The 23,194-nt window shown below is 28.9% G+C and overlaps 1 protein-coding gene across 1 annotated transcript; it reads right to left on the reverse strand.

The window, feature by feature from the left end:
* Window positions 1-1,843: 1,843 nt before the first annotated feature.
* Window positions 1,844-22,497, reverse strand: LOC123305695 (Y+L amino acid transporter 2). The gene is made up of 9 exons (XM_044887484.1): window positions 21,922-22,497; window positions 18,694-18,940; window positions 6,518-6,643; window positions 5,044-5,137; window positions 4,906-4,950; window positions 3,241-3,565; window positions 2,543-2,617; window positions 1,994-2,246; window positions 1,844-1,928 (listed from the first exon to the last, which is right to left on the reverse strand). The coding sequence occupies exons 1-9, from the start codon at window positions 22,291-22,293 to the stop codon at window positions 1,861-1,863; spliced, it is 1,605 nt and encodes a 534-aa protein (XP_044743419.1). The 5' UTR covers window positions 22,294-22,497; the 3' UTR covers window positions 1,844-1,860.
* Window positions 22,498-23,194: the final 697 nt, after the last annotated feature.

Here is a 23,194-nt window from a genome sequence, read left to right on the forward strand (position 1 = left end):
CACATAAGTGATAGCTAGCGAAAAACTGACATCGCAGTTGAAAATAATGACCCAAAATTAGTAGGTTTCAAAAAAAATTCCAAAAAAATCCGATCAAATTTGCCTGTGTTATCAGAAAAATCGAATTTATTAACTTTATGACTTTATGTAAGTAATGACCGCCTTTTACATGATTCTTTACAAACTTTTTGTATAAAACATACGTTTAGTTTTGCGCCTCTATTTCTCGGGTGCCTCCTCTGCCACGTCCTAGTTACGGACCTAGTGGACCTTAGACAGACAAGTCTAGAGATTTACCTTTACCTACTTGGATTGAATCACTTCATTCTATTTGGTATTTGATATCATGTAAAATGTTTTGCCCTGAACATAGATTGACTGCCTGACAGGCCAACTGACAGCCTAATCTGCTGATCGTATAGATCTGTAACTTGGAGGGTATGTTCTTTGCATGACGTAAGCCTCCGATAAGGAAATTTTATCCCTAAGGGGGTGAAAAACGGGGACAAAGTTTGTACGGGACAACTTCATTCCTCGGTCTAATCTACTTCAAATTTCTTTTGGGGGTGATTTGCATCGAAGTTGATATTCGTAATTTTTGAATTAAATGTAATTAGGATTTCACATCAAAAAATGAAAAGTCAAACAATTTTGAATAAAAGGGAGGATAAGTGGGGTCAAGGAAAGTGAAGGCTATAACAAAGTAGTCTTTGCTTTTAAAGTTGAAATTGCCTAGCAAAGCGGGTGGGTATATGCTAGTTTGATATATAATCTATAAGAATAGATGGTATTTAGTTCAAAAAAAATAATGCCTATTACCATTATAAAATGAAAAATTTCAACAATTGATATCAGAGACGCCTAGATCTAAATTAATACTATTTCGGAATAGATACATGCCTTTAATCTTACCTTATCCTGGTGAAATTTTTTTGTCATATGTTCATGATCTTATCACGCTGAAACTTTCAAGGTAAAAAATAATAAAAAAAATATTAAAAATCCAAATTAAATATAAAAATAAAAGTTATTTAATACAAAAATAATAATAATAAATTCAATCCACACAGATTTTGTATGTTTTGTTCGTGACAAATAAGGACAAAAATATTGTCTTTTATTTTGATTGTTTCTAAAATGAGTCGTAACAGTTTGGCCAAAAACTTATTGTCGATATATAATACAAAAACAAATAGACAAAAAAAAAATTTGATATTCACAATAGCAACCAACAATCTTGCAACAATTTGATATATATGTTTTGTAGATATATTTTGCAAATATTTGATTTGAAATACCATTATCCTTTTTTTGTACTAAATTGTTATAAACGCGCATCCTTATGCCAGAAAAATATCCGTAATCACATTTTTCGTCAAACGAAAACTTAAGAAAAATAAATTAATATCAGGTTTGTGCTTAAATTAAATAAACTAAATATTTCACAGTTATTTGTCAGCAAAGTTACAGTTAATTTACTATGATAACCATCGAGTGCTTCGGCCACCATCAAGGCAAAAAAACACACTATATTGGGTAGCCATAAAAAAACGTGTTAAAACAAAATTTAAAAAGGTATTTTCAAAGTAAAGTTGATAATGTGAACACCTTAACAATCTTAAAATGGCTTAAAATTTTGTTTGCCACCTGCATATCATGCCCAAACAAATTTATTATAACCCTCAATTAAAAGTATGATATAATGACGTCATTGTTTTCGAATGACTTCAACAACAATTACTTCCTTAAAATGGAATGTAACGAGATAATATTCCTTAAAAAATTGTAGAATAAAAAGATTTTCCAAAAAATGTGACGTGGTCCTCAATTCATGATTTTTTTCCCTCGTTATAGTCTTTATTATACTTCTGATTTCGCTGGTTTACCAATAACCACAAACAACGTTTGAAGCCAACGAGTAATACCTCCTGTAACCATAAAATTTAATTAATCCCATACATTTGGAATAAATACAATATTGGTTTATACCGACTTGTAACATTCAAAAAACATTTGGGCTTTGCTTGCCATTGTACAAATACATAGTACACGGGTACACTGGAGAATATCATCAGTAAACCAATCACTGTTTCATATGGTGTGACAGCCATCGGAACACCCGTTACAAATACCGTACAAATTAAATATAATATTGGCCAAATTAAGTGTACTTTAATTGGCCGTACTAAATCTGGTTGTTTCCATCGTAGCCATGGTACACAGAGTACTGATGCACCAATGCTGAGCTAAAAAATTAATAATGGTTAAGAAATGTGGGACTAAAAGGACATCACGACAGGTTAATCAAGGATCCAGAAGCGAACATCGCGGAAAAATATCTCTCTCCCCCTCACCTTTTAAACACTTCCAAGTAATTGAAAATTAAATTCAAGTAACGAGTAATTAAGTTGAAAAAGCTCCAGTAAATAAGAAAAAAAATATAAAAATTATTAATGGTTCAAATAAACAACAATGCTATAGTTCATACAATCCCCTTCTTTTAAATTGTTCTGGATCCTTACGTATAGTTTGAAACACTTACCCAAGTTGCAAAACCAACATAATTAATTAATGCATAAATATCAGAGACTGTGAGGTAAAGCATTGATAAAAGTGCCTGAAATAAAAAAAAACATTAAATTTTTAATGAAGAAAACAAAATAAAATTTAGAAAACGTCAATTTCTGTGATTCGAAATTTTTATTTTGGCACTATGTTCCTTATCGCACGTTATTCATCTGATTTGTTTGCTGGTTGGAAGGAAAAACGAAAAAAAGTGCAACAAATAAAAGCTAAAACTTTTTTAAGCGATTTAGCTTGCTATGAATTTGGGATTATTTAAAAATTTGTCAATTCATTTTTTTTATCAAAATTTTATGTTTTTTAATTTAAAGAAATGTGGAAGTGAGTTATCAGTGGAAGTGAGCTATCAGAAGTTAAAGATAATAGAGATAATTTAAAATAAGTAGATGGAATTTTTATGTTTTGTCATAATAAATATCCTGATCAAACCTAATGTTGGGACGCACATATTAGGTTGACTTCTAAATCAGAAGTAGATCTTTTTTAAACTAATATTACAATTAATTGATACAGTAACAAGTAAAAGTGGCTAAAATTAAATTCTTGTGCTGAGTTTTAGACGTTTGAGAGACATTAAAGAATAACTTATATCCTAAGGAGGCAAATTTTATTTTGAGGTATGACGATTTTATAAATAAAGAAACAAAAATGATATACCATAGCCAAAACTGCTGGAGCGGGTGTCATACGTTGCGCTTGAATCATTGTTAATATGACTGGCATTTGACCTTCACATGCTCCAGCATAAAATAAACGTGATGATGTCAATAAAATTCCATTCACTGCACCAAATGTAGATAATGCTACAAATACCGGGATTGTCCATGCAACGGGTCCCAATGCACGATCAGCAAATGAAACAGCAACAGCTTCAGACATTAAAACTTCTGCTGGTGATAAGATTGTATAAAATGCTACATTTGCTAACACATACACAACCGTCACTAACGTGCAAGATATTGCAATAGCTCTTGGTAAGTTTCTACAAGAAAAAAAAAGGAGTATTAGTAGGTATGTAATGTGTAAAGTTTCGTTATCAAGGTTGGTATATCTCAATCAGAGAATACATTTTGTAAACAAAATGAACTAGAAGATCCATGTCAATTTTAAATGAAATATATTATCGCAAGCTTTTATTTAACTTGCAATGTATGTATGAAGGTATGTTTGTCCGGGTGGAATCTTGCAACTTAAATTTTACTTGCACGCTTAGTTTCGATGACAATGTATGGTAAGTGGCGGTCTGGTTTTCCCATCGCTTCCACCATATTTGATATACATGCGGTTTTTTTCCTTAAATTAAAAATTTAAATAAAAAGTATTTTTTCGATCACTCTTGTGATCATTGTACTAAAAAGTAGAAAATAATTTTTTCAATGAGTTACTCATACATGACTATGCCTAAAAGCTTGAGGCGCTCAATATAAAATATCCACAATGTTTCGGAACACCTAAATGCATCTATGTAACTATGTTTGTTCGGGTGGAATGGTGGAATCTTGTAACTTAGATTTATATTGAGCACCTCAAGCTTTTACGAATAGTCATGTCTGAGTGATTCATAGGAAAATTTTTTTCTACTTTCTAGTACAATAAAAGCTTGTGCTCTAAAAGCTTTTTCCCTTTTACATAACATATTGAATCGTAGAGTAGACGTAACATAATGAATCGTAGAAATTATTGGATGCCAACTCTTACTCTTACTTAGGTTCTTAAAATGCATGTATCTGCCATTAAAGTGGTAACATCTTTTTTTGGTATTATGATATTGATCAACCCTGTACATATAAATATGAATACTAATTTTCTTTGACCTAAGGGGAATCAGCTTTATTTAAATCAAATGTAAAGATCAGCACGACGATTTTAGTAATTAAATAGGGAAGGCCTACTTTTTTGGCTTTATAGCTGCGAAGTAGGTAGTTGTAGTATACTTTTATACCGTTATTTAATAGAGTGAAAGCATTCTCGCATAATTATTCTAAATGTTTATCTTATTAAAGAAATTGTTAAAATTCGCTCCCATTTGTGGCGAGATAGTTCTAAAGGTGGTTCTCTTTAAATCAGAATACCTATGCAGATATTATTACTTATTCACACCAGTCCACAGTTTCTTATCCTTTAGGATAAGACAGTATGAGTAAATGATGATATAACAACTTTCGTCTTGGTTGCATTATTCACATTGCTATTGAATTCTGTTGGTTGTTGGTATGAATCAGCTACAAAAATTGGTTTTTTTATAAAGTCGTTTCCCTATAAGGCTTTTCTATAAAACTCTCTAGAAAGGTTGAATAATAAACAAAAATATAATATATTAACCTGATTGGATCCTTTAATTCTTCAATGATGAAATTTAAATAATTCCTGTAAATAAGTGAATTATTAAACGTGAAATTAATAATAATTGATAACAAAACCGATATTACATTCAGTAAGTAATTTTTTTCAATATATTACCATCCATTATATGCGAATAAACCCGAATAAAATGATAATGCAATTGATGTAACTTCGTATTTTGTTCCATCAAATGAAAAATGTTCTCTATGTCCTGTAATAAAAAAAGAGAAAAAATTACAGTTGTTATACACAGATAACGAAAAGATAAAAAATACAAAAGAGAACCTCATGCTAAGCGAGTGAGTAACGATTATGTAGGGATCTATTACATTTTTATAATTGATTCCTTCTTACGTCCTTTGTCTTTTCCTATTATTTTGCCCATAGAGTCATAGTAAGAATATATTGTATGTGAAAAACAAGTTCTTAACAAAAATAACTATTCCAATTTCGTGAAAGTGCCAAGGTTAGGTTAGGTTATGCTACTATATTGGCTGTCCACGAGAGACACACTCAGCCCATATATGAGCCATTGTGATACCATATATGTGTTTTACCATCTTTCCGCAGATAATTTCATTAGCAGCCCCTCAATTATTTCTAGAGGCTTAGTGCGCCTCCTTCATGCACTACACCAGCCCATCACAAAAATTAATTAAATTAATTTTATTTTGTAACGGCGGGAATCGAACTCGGTACCATAGGCACACCCGAAATGGAATTGGTTACGCTTTAACCAACTGAGCTACTAGGGTCGATCAAGTTAAATGGCCAAAGTAATTCCAAATAATATTTTGAATTACTTTTGGAACCACAAATTTAAAGGATGTATCACATTGCAAACTTTTAAGTTAGATTCCTTGCACAAAATGGTGCATATCAACACATGGTCGAAGATTTCTCGTTTGCAAGATATACGAAGATGCTGTTTACTGTTTAGTAAGAAGTATCAAAGAAACCTCACATTAAATTAAAAAAAGTTAATTCACCATTTTTTTCTAAAATTTATCATCGTGTTTATCATCGAATGTTGAAAGTCTTCAAACTGGAAAATTTCTATTGGCATCAAGTATGTTAATATCAAGTTCACATGCAAATAATAAACGAATTAATAAAATTTGACGCGTGCAGTACTTCTAAATAAAAATAGAAACTAAATGACCAACGGCTACATATCACACAATTCAATAGGATAATTATTATTATTATTATTGTATACTTGTAGAATGATCTTAATAGAATTATCTCAACAATTTTCTACTTAAAATACGGATGTAGACGATTATCCATTGTCTGATGAGACAATATGTATATTTGACTTATACAGTAAGATGTTCTTTAATTTCAAATAACGCGAAAGCAAATGGTCATTTCTGTAGCTTAAACAATATTTTTTACTTACTACATTTTCCTATTCTCCTATTCGGAGCTTGAACCTTGACCTTGACTTTTAAGGTCATTTAAAAGTCAAATTAAATTTATAATTGATGAAAGAACACTTTAAAATATTATAGAAGGATTATTAAACCATAAAAAAGGACTTTAGTTTGCAATAAATTAATTTTTTTTTTATATCCATAATTTTTCTTACCTGTAAAAAACAAATACAGTCCAACAGCAATAATTACAAATAAGGCGAATAATTTTGCATATGTAAATATGTCTTGTACGCGTGTGGCCCATTTCACATCCCAACAGTTGATAAATGCTAATACCACTGAAATAAAAAAAAATTTCATTAATAAATCAAAAAAATCAAATATTATTTAAAAGTGGGTTGGAAACAAAATTAATGATTTTCATGTTTCATATACCTTTTATGTAAATTAAATAGTTTTATCGTTTATTAATATTACTCTTGAGATATGAGAAAAATTGATGTTATTTTTCTTGTTTTTATTGAAATAATAAATTATTATAAAATATTGTTCGTTTTTAACCTGTTGAAATATTAATTTATTCGGTATATGCATGTAGGCAATTTATTCTGTATATGCAACGGGTATCATAAGCTACGGCTAATCTGTGTAGAATGAATTTTTCAAGTCAAAAGGTTCTTAGAAGCTTGCAGATGGCTTCGCTGATTATAGTTTTAAATTTTTAAAATTCATCGAATGATTTTAAAAAAATTGTTTGTAATAAGCAAAGCATTTAATATTTACAGAACCATTTATGTTCATAGTTTTAAAACACACAATTTGAAATAAAACTGCTTTTCAACAATTTTACTCCTTTCAAAAATTTTGTTCTTCCTAATATAGATCAAGAAATTTTCAAAATTATAAACGATAATTCACGAAATCCTATTTTGTTAATGGTGCACGATTATAGGCAGACTTTTACTCAAAGAATATGTGGTTAAAATTTCAGTATAGATATCCGTGCAAATTTTTAAGAAAAAAGTCATGGAAAATCGAAATAAAATACATTGGCTCGTATGGAGGAATCTCAAAAAACGATATTTTGAAAGTTTTTGATAATTTTCACTTGGAATGAATGAAAAAAAATTTAAAAAAAAAAAAACTTTTTAATAGAAAGTAAACATATAAGCAATGGCATAGAAAAGAAAAAAACAAAGTGTCTCCGTCCACATATGAAATTTAGGGTTGAAATTATTTTTATCTTATTTTCAACTTTGACGATAAATTATGTTATAACTTCATGAATGTAAACGAAAAACAAGAATAATCTTATTCGATATGTGCTTTGGTTTTCGAAATATCGAAAGCTGAATAATTAAACAAAATTTTCAATTTTCGATATTTTGAAAATTACGCCAGATATCGGAAAATTTTAATCTTACTTTTGTCTTATATCGTCAAGTTATAATATAATAATCATCATCAAAATTGAAAATATAATTTTTAAATATGTGCACTCACTACCGTGTTCATACGAAGTTTTTACAACTTAATAAAAATCTGTGGAAAATTTGAGATATTTAGTTTCAATGCTATTATATTATTTTTACTTTTTTGGAAAGTAAGAAGTTTCAAAAGGCATCAGCACATTTTATAATGAAAATGTTTTAGTACAGCCTCAACAAGTTGCACTTGATATATTTTGTTTTAATTATTTTTGATTTCATAAATTTTCGTTTAATTAATACAACACGAGCACTTTTCACAATAGAATTTTTCTTATAATCATGGGAAAAAAATTTGTATTCTGATTTATTGATATAAATAATATTTTAGCATTGAACAAATTATTATTATGACAAGTAGGTATAACTTATTCGTAAAAGCGTATAGAGCTTTCAGTATAAATTTATACAGATGAAAGCTTTTGTATGTTAGAAGTCCATCTACTTTTTATTATACATATTTGCTGTTAAAAACAGACATAAATATAAAATTGTGTAATAAACTGGTCAGGTGTGTAGTGTCAGTAAGTTTGAGATTCCGTAGTTTTACTTATTTATAGTGGTCTAAGCGTGACCTAAATTCAAAATAAACTTATATATATTTCTTAAGTTAAATCTATTTTTACCTTATGATGTTTTATGGTACGCGAATTGATTACCTGATGAGATTTTAACGGGAAAATCTATTTTAAGTATACTAGAATCGATTGTTTTGTTACCTTTGGTATACTAGATAGTCTTTTGGCGACGGGGCTTTCGTTTTTTCCGGAGAAGAGAATAAATAAACTTCTAGTGACGTTTCTCTCAGAAGGAAATTATTTGCTTATAACAGGAGTTAAAATGTACATATCGCTTATAACAACTAGCAAAAATAACTGATTTTGGCTATATTTCAAAAAAAAAATTTCTTTATAACTAGGCGGTTGCACAGACTCCAACAAAATTCTGTAGGTAGTTAGATTATCTTTTCTGGAAGCAGAAGTGTGCAAGCATTTTTTGAATGTTAGAAACAAGCATTCGAAAACTAGAAACAAGTTTAAGGTTTGTACTTATTGTGAATTATACAGAATATATTTATAATAATAATAATCTATTAATAGTGTTGTTCGAATAAGAATGTAAAGAGGGTAATGAAGAAGGATAAACGTACAATTACGAAAATATATACGGGATAGATAAATAAATGGATCAACCAATAGTTTTCATTCTTTTTGTTCCTTTTCTACATAAGGATAAAGACGTAGCTTTCAAAAGCATTTCCTTTTATCGTTCCTGTTCACAGAGTGGAAATGAAAGAATTTAAAATAAATTTTGTTCACATAATTTTCAAAGTATTATTTTAAGTGAAATCGTTTACTTGTTCTTTTGTTCTAAATGTTTTAATGTAAAATGAGTAGTCCAATCGGTATGGCGATTATATTTAAGAAAAAAAAAATTCAAATCGTTATATTTCAAAGTAAACTGAATGAAAATTAATTGGGCTTGAAAAGTTGATCGCCAGATCGCTAGGACCAGATTTCCGGTACATTTATCTACCTTAATACCGGTTTATTTTCTTTATTCTATAGGATAAAATAGACAAGGTCCTATTTCTTAAATATTTAAGATTTCTAAATTTTTGGGATGTCAAAAAGACCTTCAAAGATGGAACTTTACATGGAAGTAATTTTTTTGTTATTAAATCGATTTTTCCAAATTCGCTTTGCCGTCAATTTTTATCTTCTTTCTTACAAATATGCCTTTTCTTTCTTACAAAAATGCTTTTTAAATTATCACAAATGAAACATGAAATAACCACTTTATCAGCAGAAATCTTAAACTGTACTCTATAAATGTTACAAAACTTTTAAGTTTTATTTGAAAAGATAGTCATGATTTTTACTATAAAAATAAAATTAAATAACGTACTGAAAAAAATCGGGATGCTAAACAGGTAAACAAATTCAAATATATTATATATTTTGGTAACGTTATAACTTGACGATATAAGACGAAAAGTAAGAATAAAATTATTCGATTTCAAAATATTGAAAATTTTCTTTAATTATGCAGCATTTTATTCTTATTTTCCGTCTACATTCATGAAGTTATAATAATTATATGTTATTAAAAGGTTTTTTTAAATTTGCTTTCATTCGTTTCGAGTGAAAATTTTCAAAAATTTTCAAAATATGTCATTTTTAACATACAATTTTTTGTTTGTTTTTTGCATGGGATACCTAAGCTGAATTTTTAACTACATATTCTTTGGGTTAAAGTCTACCAATCACAAAATTTTGAGCCTTTAAATAAAAAATTGTTATCATCATCATACATCCTTAAATCAATAGATTTTCAGAATTTTTGATCATAAGAAGAATTCTACATTTAACAGAATGTTTAACATTTAACTACACGTAGTTATGGGATATATTTTTGTTAAACACTTTTTAGAGTTGTTATAAATTATTCATACTTCTTTTATCCTTCTTTTAAACTTCTCTCTGGAGAGTAAAAATGTACCGCTTGATCTTAAGACTAATATTCTGTGTCTCGAAAAAGTGAATGAAATGACAAGTGAAAACTAGTTTTTACCATTTCTTTGAAAGGAGATTCGATTTAATTTATGAACCACCTTGTATATATATAATATGTTCATTCGAAATAAATGAGGATGACTTCGAACTGATTCTTGATAAGTTTTTCAATAACTTCATATGCGAACTCGACAGTTGTATATGTTGAAAATATGAAATGTATGCTATATAGAAAATACATTGGCGTCGTCACTTGAAAATAATTGAATTCCGAAGTGCGTCTAAGAAATAATTTGTTATCGCTATTCTCTCGGCTATTCGTTTTCTGAAGACAGACTGCATGTTACATACCACAAATTTTATTTATTCAAAAATATTTCACAATTTCTATCTGGAATGCTAATTTGTCAATTTGTTGTAGCAAAAATAATAAAACTACTTGGTTCTCAATTTTTTATATCCAAATATTGAGATTGTTCCAAGAAAATAATTTAATTATTATAAAATTTAGTCTTGATAATTTCACTAAAAGTAGTCTTGACCACATTTTTTTAGGCAACCCATTGCAGGGGCATTTAACATTTTATATTTCATTTAAAATAACTTTCATTCGGTAAACACATGGGTGAAGGTCGATCCTAAATGGGATCTTAGACTATAAAAGAAATTTCAAGGCTTGAGACTTAAGACATCTGATTGGGTAATTTTCTTACGTCTTACGTTTTATTTATGTGTGATAGCCATAGACTGGAAATTAATTTTATTTTCACAAGTTCTCATCATTAATGTAGATAGGAAATTGTTTCGCATTTTAATAATTGATGGTATGTTAAATAATTTGACAAAACATTAAATCGACCCAAAACCATACGGGATAATGCGATTTCTCGATTTGCTTCGTAATGTGAGTATGCAAGCCGCCAGTAAATCATAAAAAAAATTTACAAAGTTCCCCACAAGACCCTGTTCTGACTATCTAAAACACAACTCATGACTTTTGCTACCCAACTGTTCAGTTTCCCATTTCTATTCACGTGCTTTATGTGAATAAACTGTTAGAGACAAAATTGGACGAAAATGAAGTATATGTTTGGAAAATTAAACATTTTTCACTCAATTTCAATAGATAGGTTGAGTTTATTATAGGTAATGAAAATCACGAATCGGAATTATTTTTACGATATGCTTGAATAGAAAGATATGTCTACGACATAAAGTTGATTGGCTTGTTTTTAATTGTTTTAAACAGTCTCCTGATAATGTGCATCAAGTTAGCTAAGCACCTGTCACGCCTCCATAGAATGATCTTAGGATATTCGTAGAAGAATGGGAAAAGAACAAGAATTTGCCGCTAATTAGTTGGGAAGGAATTATTTAAAAAATCAATTTTTTTTCGTTTTTTTTTTTTTTTTTTTGGGTGCTTTGCGCTAACTTGATATAAAGTTAGCGAAGCACGTCTCCATGAAATGATTTAAGGGTTTTCAAAATAAACGGTATTTTCACAACTAATTCACGAATAATTTGCGGCAAATTATCTACTTATACTCTCGATTCGATTCGTGACTAGGTACTAAGAGAATTTTATTTTATGTTTTTGTGATCTGATCTTCTTTCATACTTGATCGAATTTGTTGATCATTATTTTTATTTTGCTATATTCTGGAACAATATTCACAGTTTAGTGTACAGTGAAGTCATTTATTTTCGCAGTCAGATGATTAATTAAATAGAATGACATAGCGTAACTAGCGTAAGTATATATGACATTCTTATATAACGTCAACATTTTAATTAAGCTTTTCTTTTTAAGAGGATTTGTCCATTGAGTAAAACTCTAGTATAACTTTAATACGTATGGGGGAATATAATACCACAATAATTGTATTAAAATCGATTTCTAAGTTAGTTTTTAGCGAAATTTGAAATTATTTGATTTTTAATCTATTTAAAAAGTTCTGCTTTCTTCGTATGTCGGTATTAGGTTAGGTATGTATGTTTTTAGATCATATATGGAGTATTACTTACATGTTTTAGATACACACCAAAAGTGAGTCAGAAGATAGCACTTAATTTATTTTCTACTCTTTAATCCCTTCAAATAATGTGCTTAAGAAACTTTTTACATTACTTTAAAATTTGTGTTTCGTGTTTCAATCTTAAATTGAACTTAATCTTGATTTAACTTTAATTTAATCTTGATTGGGAAAATTTGAGTAAGAAAAGTTAAACGACTTTTTTTTTCACTATAATTACAATAACATTAAATATTTGACGTTTTTTTGAAAAAAGTAGATTATACTCTTTTTAAACTACTATAAAAACTTAATTATTTTTCGAATTATTTAACGATAAACACAATTTTTTTGTTTTTTTTCGAAAATTTCAAGATGTAAGTACCTAAATAAAGTAAACTGGAAAGTGGCAAGCATTAATTTTAGTTCCCGTGGTATATTCATGAGATTTTGTACTGAATAAAGCTTAAAAAAATGGTACGAGAAAATTTCTTTCATTATATTTCAAAAAACGTCAAATTTTTCAGTTACCTATTTAACGTTAAATACTTCGAATTTCAATTTCCAAAAACTCGGTCAAAGTTTTGATTTTTCGAAACATACTTGAATAACACTTTGTGCTTAAATTTCATTTCATCTCTTCTCAACTTTTGATCTAGAGGGTGAACAAAGTTTAATCCAAAATTTCCAGGTCAATCGGAGATATAGGAAAGAATTTAGATGTTTTAGCCTCGTTTACTGGAGTATAAACCATTGAATAATACTTTAATTTAGAATTACATATTTTAATAATGCGATCTCAAATATGTATTTAATATTCATAAATTTTTACATTAAAGTCACAAAAAAAAGTAGTTAAAGAAATTGAATTTAAAATAATATTTACGAAGTTGGTTGCCGAAAGTTATGGATTAAATAATGATCTTAATGGTAAAATTTCCGTTAAGTTTGTCTAATTATAGCTTGCTTGTGTTACCGGAAATTCCACACCCACGTTTTATAAGGTGCTACACTTCATAATTTAATTTTCATAAAAAATTTATTGTTAAAGTTCAAAGGGATTATAATTAATAATTTGTGCTCACTATTGCAGTTCGTTGTTAATAATATATCTTCAAAAATTTTAAACGTAAAAAATTAGGTGATATGATTAGAAGAAAAGGGGAAATCTAGTAATAAAACAAGTGAAAACAAACAAATTGATTGAGTTATTTGTTGAAATATCATGCATAGACAGCGTTGATTACTCTATCACATTACACATGCACACTTGTCGCACATACATAAGTGATATTCCCATATAATACATACTATACAATTTACGCGTAATTTGTGCTCTCACGGGTAAACAGTGATATTTACGGAAAAAATGTTTCAAACAAAGGTTGGTTATTTTTTTATGAGGAATATTTTTTACATTTAAACTTTTGTTCTATCTCTAACGGTTTACAAGATGGGTTCTACGGACCGAAGACCCAATTGACCTATGTTGCTCAGTTACGAACTCGACCTCACTTTTTACGGACACACAAGCGACAATGGACTAATTAGGTGATTTTATAAACACCTATACCAAAATTTTGTTCATAGCATCAATATTTTTAAGCGTTACAAACTTGGGACTAAACTTAGTATACCTTGCATATTACAAATATGCATGGTATAATAATACTTGTTTTTCCTACAATCATTAGAATATGATCTCCAATTATAATATTTATATAGTTCCCAAAAACTTTCTCAAGACTTCACGTGTGAATGTACAAAATATTTAACTCCCAACTTGAATGTTATTCAATGACAAAATCCGTTTGACCAGTCAAATAATAAAAAAAAATTTGATGACTATACAAAAGACCAATTTCAATTCATTGAATAAAGAAAGCTAACTTACTTACCTATTTTTATTTTGTGAATAAAAAAGTACTATTTATTATTAATAAAAAGGATAATTTAAAATTATTTATTTGATAGTTTTTTTACGGATGTGACCTTAACTCAATTAAATTATAGATATAAATTTATTTATAATTTCTTAATTGACCTGTGACCGGTAATAATTTTTATTTCCGTGTGTTTGACTTATATATAATTGTTATCAATGGTTTAAAATTTCATTCAAATATTTATTTTATTTTTTCTAATCTAAGCAATGAGGCTATAGATACTCCAATCATCTTAGAGTTTCAATAAAATATGAATCATGTCTTCAGCCAATTATGTTGTCTCATACAAAATTTGTCCTCTTTTTCACCCCTTTAGGGGTAGAATTTCGAAAAATCTTTTCTTATCGGATGCCTACGTCATGCAAATAATACACCCTCCAAGTTTCATTTCTCTACGATCAGCGGTTTAGGCTGTGCGTAGATTCGGTAGTCAGACTGTCATTCAGGACAAAGCATTTTATATGTATAGATAGATGTTCGTGCTTGGCAATGCAATGGTTTGAATTTGTAAGGCTGTCGAAAGTCATACTGGGGTTATTTAATGCCGTTGATTTTGAATTTTACCGGTTTATTTCTATCATTGCTCTATCAAATTGTTTGGACAAGCAGCCATTGTTTGAATTTATGGAGTATAGAAGTTTTACAAGTGCGTTCTTCCGATATGGTTCAATTTTAATGATGGAAATGCTTCGATGTTTCAAAAATATTAATTTTGGCTGACTCTAAAACAATTCCTTAACTATTTTAAACTATCTACAAAGTTAGCATCGAATGACATGTTTATTTTTGTACTTAATAAAAAGCAACTACATTGACTTAGAAAATTATGGTCGTTCTCTTCAATTTAAAATCAATTTAGTTCATATAGACATTATTTTCCAATAAGATTGTCACAATATTGTTCAATTTAAAAACTCTAAATAAAACCTATTTTATTATATTGAACGTTTTATTTTTATTATTAGAATACTGACAGAATTTTATTCATTTCATCCGGAAAATCGAAATAAAAAAAATTTTGATGTATTTACGTTTTGAAAATGATTTCTATACCACATGGCATCTTTGCATTCTTAATTTGTCAAAATTCGAGGATAGTCAAAATAAATATTTTATTAACCCCCAAACTAAAAAAGGGGTGATATAAGTTGACCGCTATGTGAGTGTGCTTGTGTGTGTGTCTGTTTGTGGCATTTTTTGGTTTCGTTTGAAAGGTAATTTAACGGGGAGTGTTCTTAGCTCAAGTGCGAGTTTCTGGTTCCGTACCCGAAAAAAACTAAAAAATTGATGACTATCTTCAAAATGCTTTAAGGAAAAACGTAATTTAATGGAGAGAGTGTTCTTATATATGTTTAAAGTGCAAGTTTAGGCTTCCGTACCCGAAAAATTTTTCGGGAGATTTAAAATTTCAATTTTAATTCACTTGTTTAAATCTAAAAATCGAAAATATTTAAAATCACTGCGCGCAAGACATAGTTTATAATGGAAGGATGCACAACTAGATTTGCAAACAGCCGTAAATGCAACATTTCAAGACTCTTTGACCAACGGTGTTTAAGTTATACCAGGTATCGAAATGGTTTTTTGAATTTTTCCGAATACCTTAATAGATACCTACATGCGTGCGTACGTACAGATGACAAGCCGAAACTATTCAAAATAGATTCGGAGATGTTCAAAAAGAAAAGATAATTTCGTTGAAACCTTGAAATCGAATTTCTCATTAACTATATATAGTACTTGCAAAATCGCTACTGCTATGGCCATGAAGTTTAAGAAAGTTTTTTAAATTTTAATTGAATAAGAAAGTAGGCCTGGTCGCCGGAAAATTCATATCCACTACATTTTTATTTTTTTATTCAGATATATATGAAGCAAATGTGCTTTTTTTATTTATGTTAGTAAGAATGAAAATTTAAATAAAAATTTATATTGTTTAGAAAAGATATCTACTGGAATTTACTTTAACATTTGTACATAGATTGAACAATTTCTGATTGATATTAAATGTTAAAGCTTTAAAAACATCAATTCTTAAATCGATACGCAATATTTTTTCTCTTTTTTAGGCTGCCTAAAAATTTGAATTTTCTTTAATTTAATTATAATGGAAGTGCTAAGAAATTATAAAAACTTCTAAGACAAAATTAGAAAAAAATTTTAATTCTCGATACTTCCGCAATTAATGTATTAAAAATATCTAAAACAATCTATATTATTTAAGCAAATGAAATTGATTTTTAACTCCATCCATATGTTTTAAGGGATGTGTGAGTGCTAGGGCAATTTTGGATAAAAGACTTGATTTTTTTATGTGGAATTTTACTAAGTCTAAATCATTTCAAAAAATTTTGGGGGGGTTGCCCGATTAATTAAATAAATAAATGATTTAGAAAGTAGGAATATTTAACATTGATTTTATGGAAAAATGGTAGATGGATGATATGTTTTCATAAATTTCTCCAAAACTAGTCGGTGGGTTTTTAATAAATTATTGAAAACAAAAAAAACCGCTGTGCCCTACTAATTAAGGTTGTATGAGCACGCTCAATACACAAATTAAAAAATATATAAATTATAACTTGACAATGTAAGCCGAAAAGTAAAAATAAAATTTTCCGATATATATTCCGAGTTTATTATATTCCGAGTAATTTTCAAAATATTGAAATTTGAAAATTTTGATAAATTATTTACCTTTCGATATTTAGAAAACCAAGGCAGATATCGAAAAATTGTATTCCAATTATTTCTAATACTGCGTTAATTTCTTCTAATACTGTTTTGGTTTAAAGTTAAAGACATTTTTTAGTTTATAAATTTTTGTCAGCAATATTTCAATGTCAATTTTATTAATGAGCAAATCGATATTTATAAGGTTTCATCTAAATATTTATTTCTATACTTTTATTAGTGATGTGACGAATATTCGTATTAATTAATATTTTAAGGATTGTGTTTAAAAAAATTTTGCTTTTAACTTTCTGTAAATTGTTTATGAAAAATTCTTCGCCATTCATAAAATTGGTTTAAATTGCGAATTTCAAAACTGAAACCAAATTGATTATTTTTCTTATATGTTACTTTTGTCGTAGTTTATTCTCGTTTGGGTAATTGTTATCCTCGAGATTATTTCATAGGTTATTCTTGCTTGATGGTTTTGGCCGACTGATTTTTGACATTGTTTATTGTTGTTTTAAAGAAACCGTACTAACGTTTGTTACAGTTGGCCTAGGCCTAAATTCTCATCCTGTACGTCGTGTCCATTGAGATAATATAGGATTAGTGCGTTGTGCCAGGGCCCGATCTAGCTATTTAGCCGCTCCGGAAAAAATAATATTTTCCGCCCTATACATAACATATACGGTGTGTTTTAAATGGACATATGCTTGAAAATCGATAAATAAATTTAATCGAGGAAAGTTCTCAAACGAAAAATATTAGTTTCAAAAGAGCACATCTTATGGCGGCATCGAAGTTTTGAGGATAAATTAAAACCTTACTCTGATTCATTCAACTGACAAACATCAGATGCACACTTTCAATTAGGAAGTTGTTCTTTACAAATACGCAAACATTTTGTGTTTGAAACATTTTTTTGTAGACCGAATAATTTAAACAGTAATTGATAGCAAAAATCTAGCTTTTTGTGCGATTTGTTCATTTAATTTGAACTATAATGGTATTTATAGAAAAACGCACCACTTTTATTGGATTTATTTGAAAGAGTGCCTAGACTTCGCAGAAACAACTATTCAAAATAACAACTTGGATACGAAAAAACAACTTAGGGTTATATTTTTTGTTTTAAGCTTTTTTATCGATAAAACTTATTTTTTGAGTTTCAAGCATATATCAACTTAAAAAAGACACCCTGTATATAGGGTATATGTATTATATGTCTCTCTTACTTAGATTTCAATGCACAGATTATTATTTTATATTCTTCCAATGGTGTTTTTTCAGTGTTTTATTTTATTTATAAATTATAATTAATTTTTCCAAACAATCCCAGCTTTCGGAATAGGCCTGGTCTTATTGAGTCCCGTTTATCGAGATTAGTATTTATCATATTTTCAGGATTTGCCGCCCCTCATTGTTACCGCTCCGGGCGATTGCCCGGTTTGACCCCCCCCCCTGGATCGGTCTGTGCGTTGTGCAAATCCTCTCTTATTGTTTCAATAATTTTTTATTTATTTATTATTATTTTAACTCAATTAGTGTTGTATATTAACCAACACATCATCATCTCTGTATAATTTTCTATATATTAAGGAAAAATTATCAAAGGAAAATTTATGCATACAAAGAAAGATAATTATTAATAAATGGATACAGGCAGAAAATGAAAAAGGCGATTTAAAACAATAGGTACTTAAAGCTGAAGTGATATTTCATTTTAAATATGTTGGTATATATATACTTACATATACAACAGCATGCTAAAAGCCTGGCAGCGTCATTGGGTGGTTGACATTCAGGGAAGAATGGTTTTAAAACATATACGCTAAATGTTAATGCAACAATTGCTTGTGAACAGGGCCGTACAATCATACATTCAATCCATAAGCGTATAAATGCTGCAAATGATCCAAATGTTTCCATTATATAAGCGTAATCCGCACCACTTTTTGTAATCATTGTTCCTAATTCTGCATAACAATATGCTCCAACCTTAAACAAATAAAAACAAAAATTTCCTAAGATGATCGAATAATTGTAGAAATACAGTCGGCGGTACAGTCAAGGGTGTAATAAAATAAGGAAATTGAAATGAACCGCTCACTTTTTGCTAATACCAGGTGGAATGTGTTTCTTAGATGCCAAATATCTTTCGTAAACCATGAGTTAGTTGCAGAAATGTTTTTATTAGCTAATAACCAATAAATTGTTAATTAAATGAAATGGTCTATGATAACGATGGCATCCTAACAAAAAAGGCAGACATCAGGAATGTTTAAATCAGCACGTTTGCTCCAATCAAAATCTTGTTGTTAAAATGTATGTTGGGAAATTTTCTTATGATGTCAACCAGTTAAAATGGCTGTCAAACAAACAGCCTTAAAGCTTTAAAAAAACAAAAGTGATCTATGGAAAGCCTAGACCATTAAAAGAGTGGGCTATTTTCTTTTAGAAAGTTTATTTATATATTCGAACAGTAATGTTGTAAACTATACTATGGTTAATTTATTATACATCTATTGATTCAACTACCGCTAAAATAAATGAATTGTAGTTTAATTAATAAGGACTAAATTGTTAAACTCAATCAATTTTTAGCGAATTTCCAAAGGCAATTCTATATATTTGGTTGGCTATTTATTTGGTTTTACTAGTAAAATTTTTTTCATTTTTAAGGTTTTTTTATAGTAGTTTAAACAGTGTTATGATATACTTTATTATAAAAATGACAAACGAGAGGGGGGACTTTATTCAAAAAAGTACTCATGCACTTAGTTTTCAACATAAAATTCTTGAAAAACTGAAAACTTAATAGTATTCGATTCTAAGGAAAAAGTGTTATTTTTTTCAAGCTCGGCCATTCGCTTAGCTAACACAGCTCCTGCGCTACGAATTATTGTATATTCAGGTGATAAATATTCATTTAATAAAAAAAGTTTTCAATTTTCTAAAATACGTAAAACTTCTTCTTCTTTTTAAGCGTTAACCTTAGATAAATGATTTAATACGGTTTTTGGTTTATATTTATGTTATTATTGAAAATTACAAATTACAGAAGTTGCATGTATTCAGCTATAAAAATTTATGCGTTTGATAAATTCAAATAGAAATACGAAATTTGATTTTTGGTTACTTTACTCCGTAATGAATGGTTTAAGAGGGTTCCACTCATTTGAACTTTTGATAAAGATGATAATATTGTCCTGCAAATACAATGTTCAATTTGCGGAATATTAGACAGTTTTATCATTGATATTTTAAATTTAATTTTAAAGGCAAAGACTTTTTAATTAGTTATTTAAATGTGACACCACCTTTAAAAAGTAGGATGCAGACTAAAAAATTTTTTTAATTAATGTGCCATTGTGGTTAAATAGTTTTTAAGATTTACCTTACTATTAATGCATGATTAATAGTAAGCAAAATTGATTGCCTAATCAATCAAATAATCTCTATCTATCTATAATAATATATCATCACGTACATCAAAAACCAACCACATTTTTACCACATCCAATTTATTGTTACATAGAATAACGTGGTGTACCCTTGTATCAATTACCGGCTTTTATAACTATTTTGTTTTTGGCAGAGTGACCTACTGAGCTCCCTTGAAATTAATTACAATATATTATAGCTTATAACTAAAATATTTTATACCAGAACTTTTATCCCCATAAGTCTTAAAATTGCATATCTGTTCCTCCCCAAGGCCAAAAGCTGGGTATGCTTATGCTAATTTTAACGAATTAAATTCAAACGAAAACAGCGGATTTTAAGCAAAAGAGTTAAAAACCTGTTGATATTGATATGCATAATACTATTATGTTATTATAATGAATGGGTCTGTCAGTTTGTTCTCAAATTGTCTGTCTGCCAGTCTGCCTAAGTGCCTGTCAACATAATAACTCTAAAAAGATAAGAGATATTAAGCTTAAATTTGTATATCGTGCTCAGTACGTTAAATGTGAGTTTATTGTAATTTTTTTTTGTCAAGAAGCTCTGTTGTGTTGAAAGATATCCTCTTCTCTTTATATATCAAACACATTTGAATCTCTTTTAAAGATGAATGTGGATGTTGACTTAATTTTGTTTATCAGATGAAAAGTTCTTACTTCAAGAATAGAAAAGTGAAGTTTTTGAAAATCTTAAGAATACGCAAAATATGTATTTTTAAAACTACTAATTAAACAAAGAGCAAAATATCGATCAGTGAAGTCCTTGCACGGTATGGCCATAGAGATTATATATAAAACTTTGTTTTTCAAAAAAGGAGACAGATAACAATCTTTGAATGTTTAATAACTTCTTCATTTTTTAATCAATTTTAATTTAACCACAATAACTAAACTTAAAATTTTTTGGGTAATGTACTAAATTCGATAGATAATTACCCAATTCCGTCAACGCATGGATCCATGCATAAATTGATTGATTTTTTTAGTTAACGAACTCAGAGTTACTTTTTAACCCCCGAACTAAAAAAAGGTTATAAGTTTGTGTGTCTGTCTGTGGCATCGTAGCGCCTTAACGGATGAACCGATTTTAATTTTTTTGGGTTCGTTTGAAAGGTAATTTAACGGAGAGAGTTGTTTGAAGTGTGAGTTTAGGGTTCCTTATCCCAAAAATTTGTCAGGGGTTTTTCAAATTTTGTAAATTTCACTTTTTAGGTATACAAGTTTAAAGGTAATTTTATGAACACTTGTATCAAAATTTTGTTTCTTCTCTTAATATTGTGAGTAAACTTTCGTTTAAATTTATTATACTTCTTATATATTACAACAGTGGCTACATACATTTAGCACCAACACATCTTTTTAAGGGCTTGAATACAATTATGTATTTTCATTTGAAAACATTTATAATTGTCACTCTATTTTTGAACATGTGTGTACATAAACAAATATTACTCAACAAATTAAAAGTCCTTTCCAGTAAATTTATCAAAATTTTTGTTTATTTAAATCACTTACCATAGAAAATATTCCCGATGCAGTCCATACTAATAACGATGCATTTACTGAACCAGTATACATTAGCACACCAGTTGGTGAAACAAATATACCAGAACCAATAATACTACCAACAATTACCGTAATACCATTAAGTAAGCTCATTTTTGGTTTAAGTGCAAATTCATCATCATCCACATTTCCTTGCCCATGCGGCGATTCTTCACCGATATTATTTTCATTGATTTTGACTGGTGTAATTTTTTTCGATTTACATGGACTAACCAGCGGCGTACCTTCATTTTCCGGTGCTAATTTTTGTTTTCTATGATGTTTTGTAGAAGATGATGTACTTGGATTTGGTATTTCCTCATGCTCGTCTTGTTGTGGCATGTTTTATGGAATTGTTTTGTTATGGATGAAATGTGTTATAAAATGCCGCGCGTTATGCGATCTTAATTTGCAAGGTGGGTAATATATATATTTTTTAAACGCACGACATATAATCTTCTTAACACTCGCGGCACGACACAGTAAATATATAGACAGATCTTACACGACGTGATAACATGAAATAAGAGCAATTTAGACAAAAAACGGAATATAGTTTTGTGTGTTGTATAGTATAACGCGCGGTGTACATCGGCCAATTCGTATACATTCGGTATTATACATTATAGCATATACAGTATAGTAAAAATACAATAGAGCTTTTTAATAGCACAATGAAGGATGTATTTAGAATGCGCGCGCGAATATTTTCATACATTGAGGAATATGTGATAATATTTTGTAAGGAATTTCATCATGGTCTTTTGATGAAGGGTGTATGAAAAATGGTTTAGAGTTTACCACGTGGTTTAGTATTTTTAGGTTAACTTTAGTAGGATATGAGAAATATTTTAAGCGTTACATATTTCACATTATCGTTAAAAACACCAAAGAAAAATTAGTCGGGTAGTAATAAAAATTGTACGATTTTAACAAACTACTAAAATTTATTAAAAATTGAAATGCAAACTACTTGCAATAATCATTAGCTTTAAGAATTTAGCACTCCAGTTAAAAATCTTCTTTGACCTTTCTTCTATAATAGTTGTTTTTCCAGACAAATTAGTTATTTTGGCCAATTATTTACTTTTTGCCAACTTCTCCCTATTATAGACCACAGGACATCACGGGTTTTTTAACATACTTGAAACTTTGTGAGTGGCTTCCTTTTGACGAGTCTACCAAAGTTTCCTTTACGATGACCACTTGATAGCTTGAATAATTATTAAACAATTCAGTAATA

Source organism: Chrysoperla carnea, chromosome 1 (genome assembly GCF_905475395.1).
Source record: "Chrysoperla carnea chromosome 1, inChrCarn1.1, whole genome shotgun sequence".
NCBI classification, from domain to species: Eukaryota; Metazoa; Arthropoda; class Insecta; order Neuroptera; family Chrysopidae; genus Chrysoperla; species Chrysoperla carnea.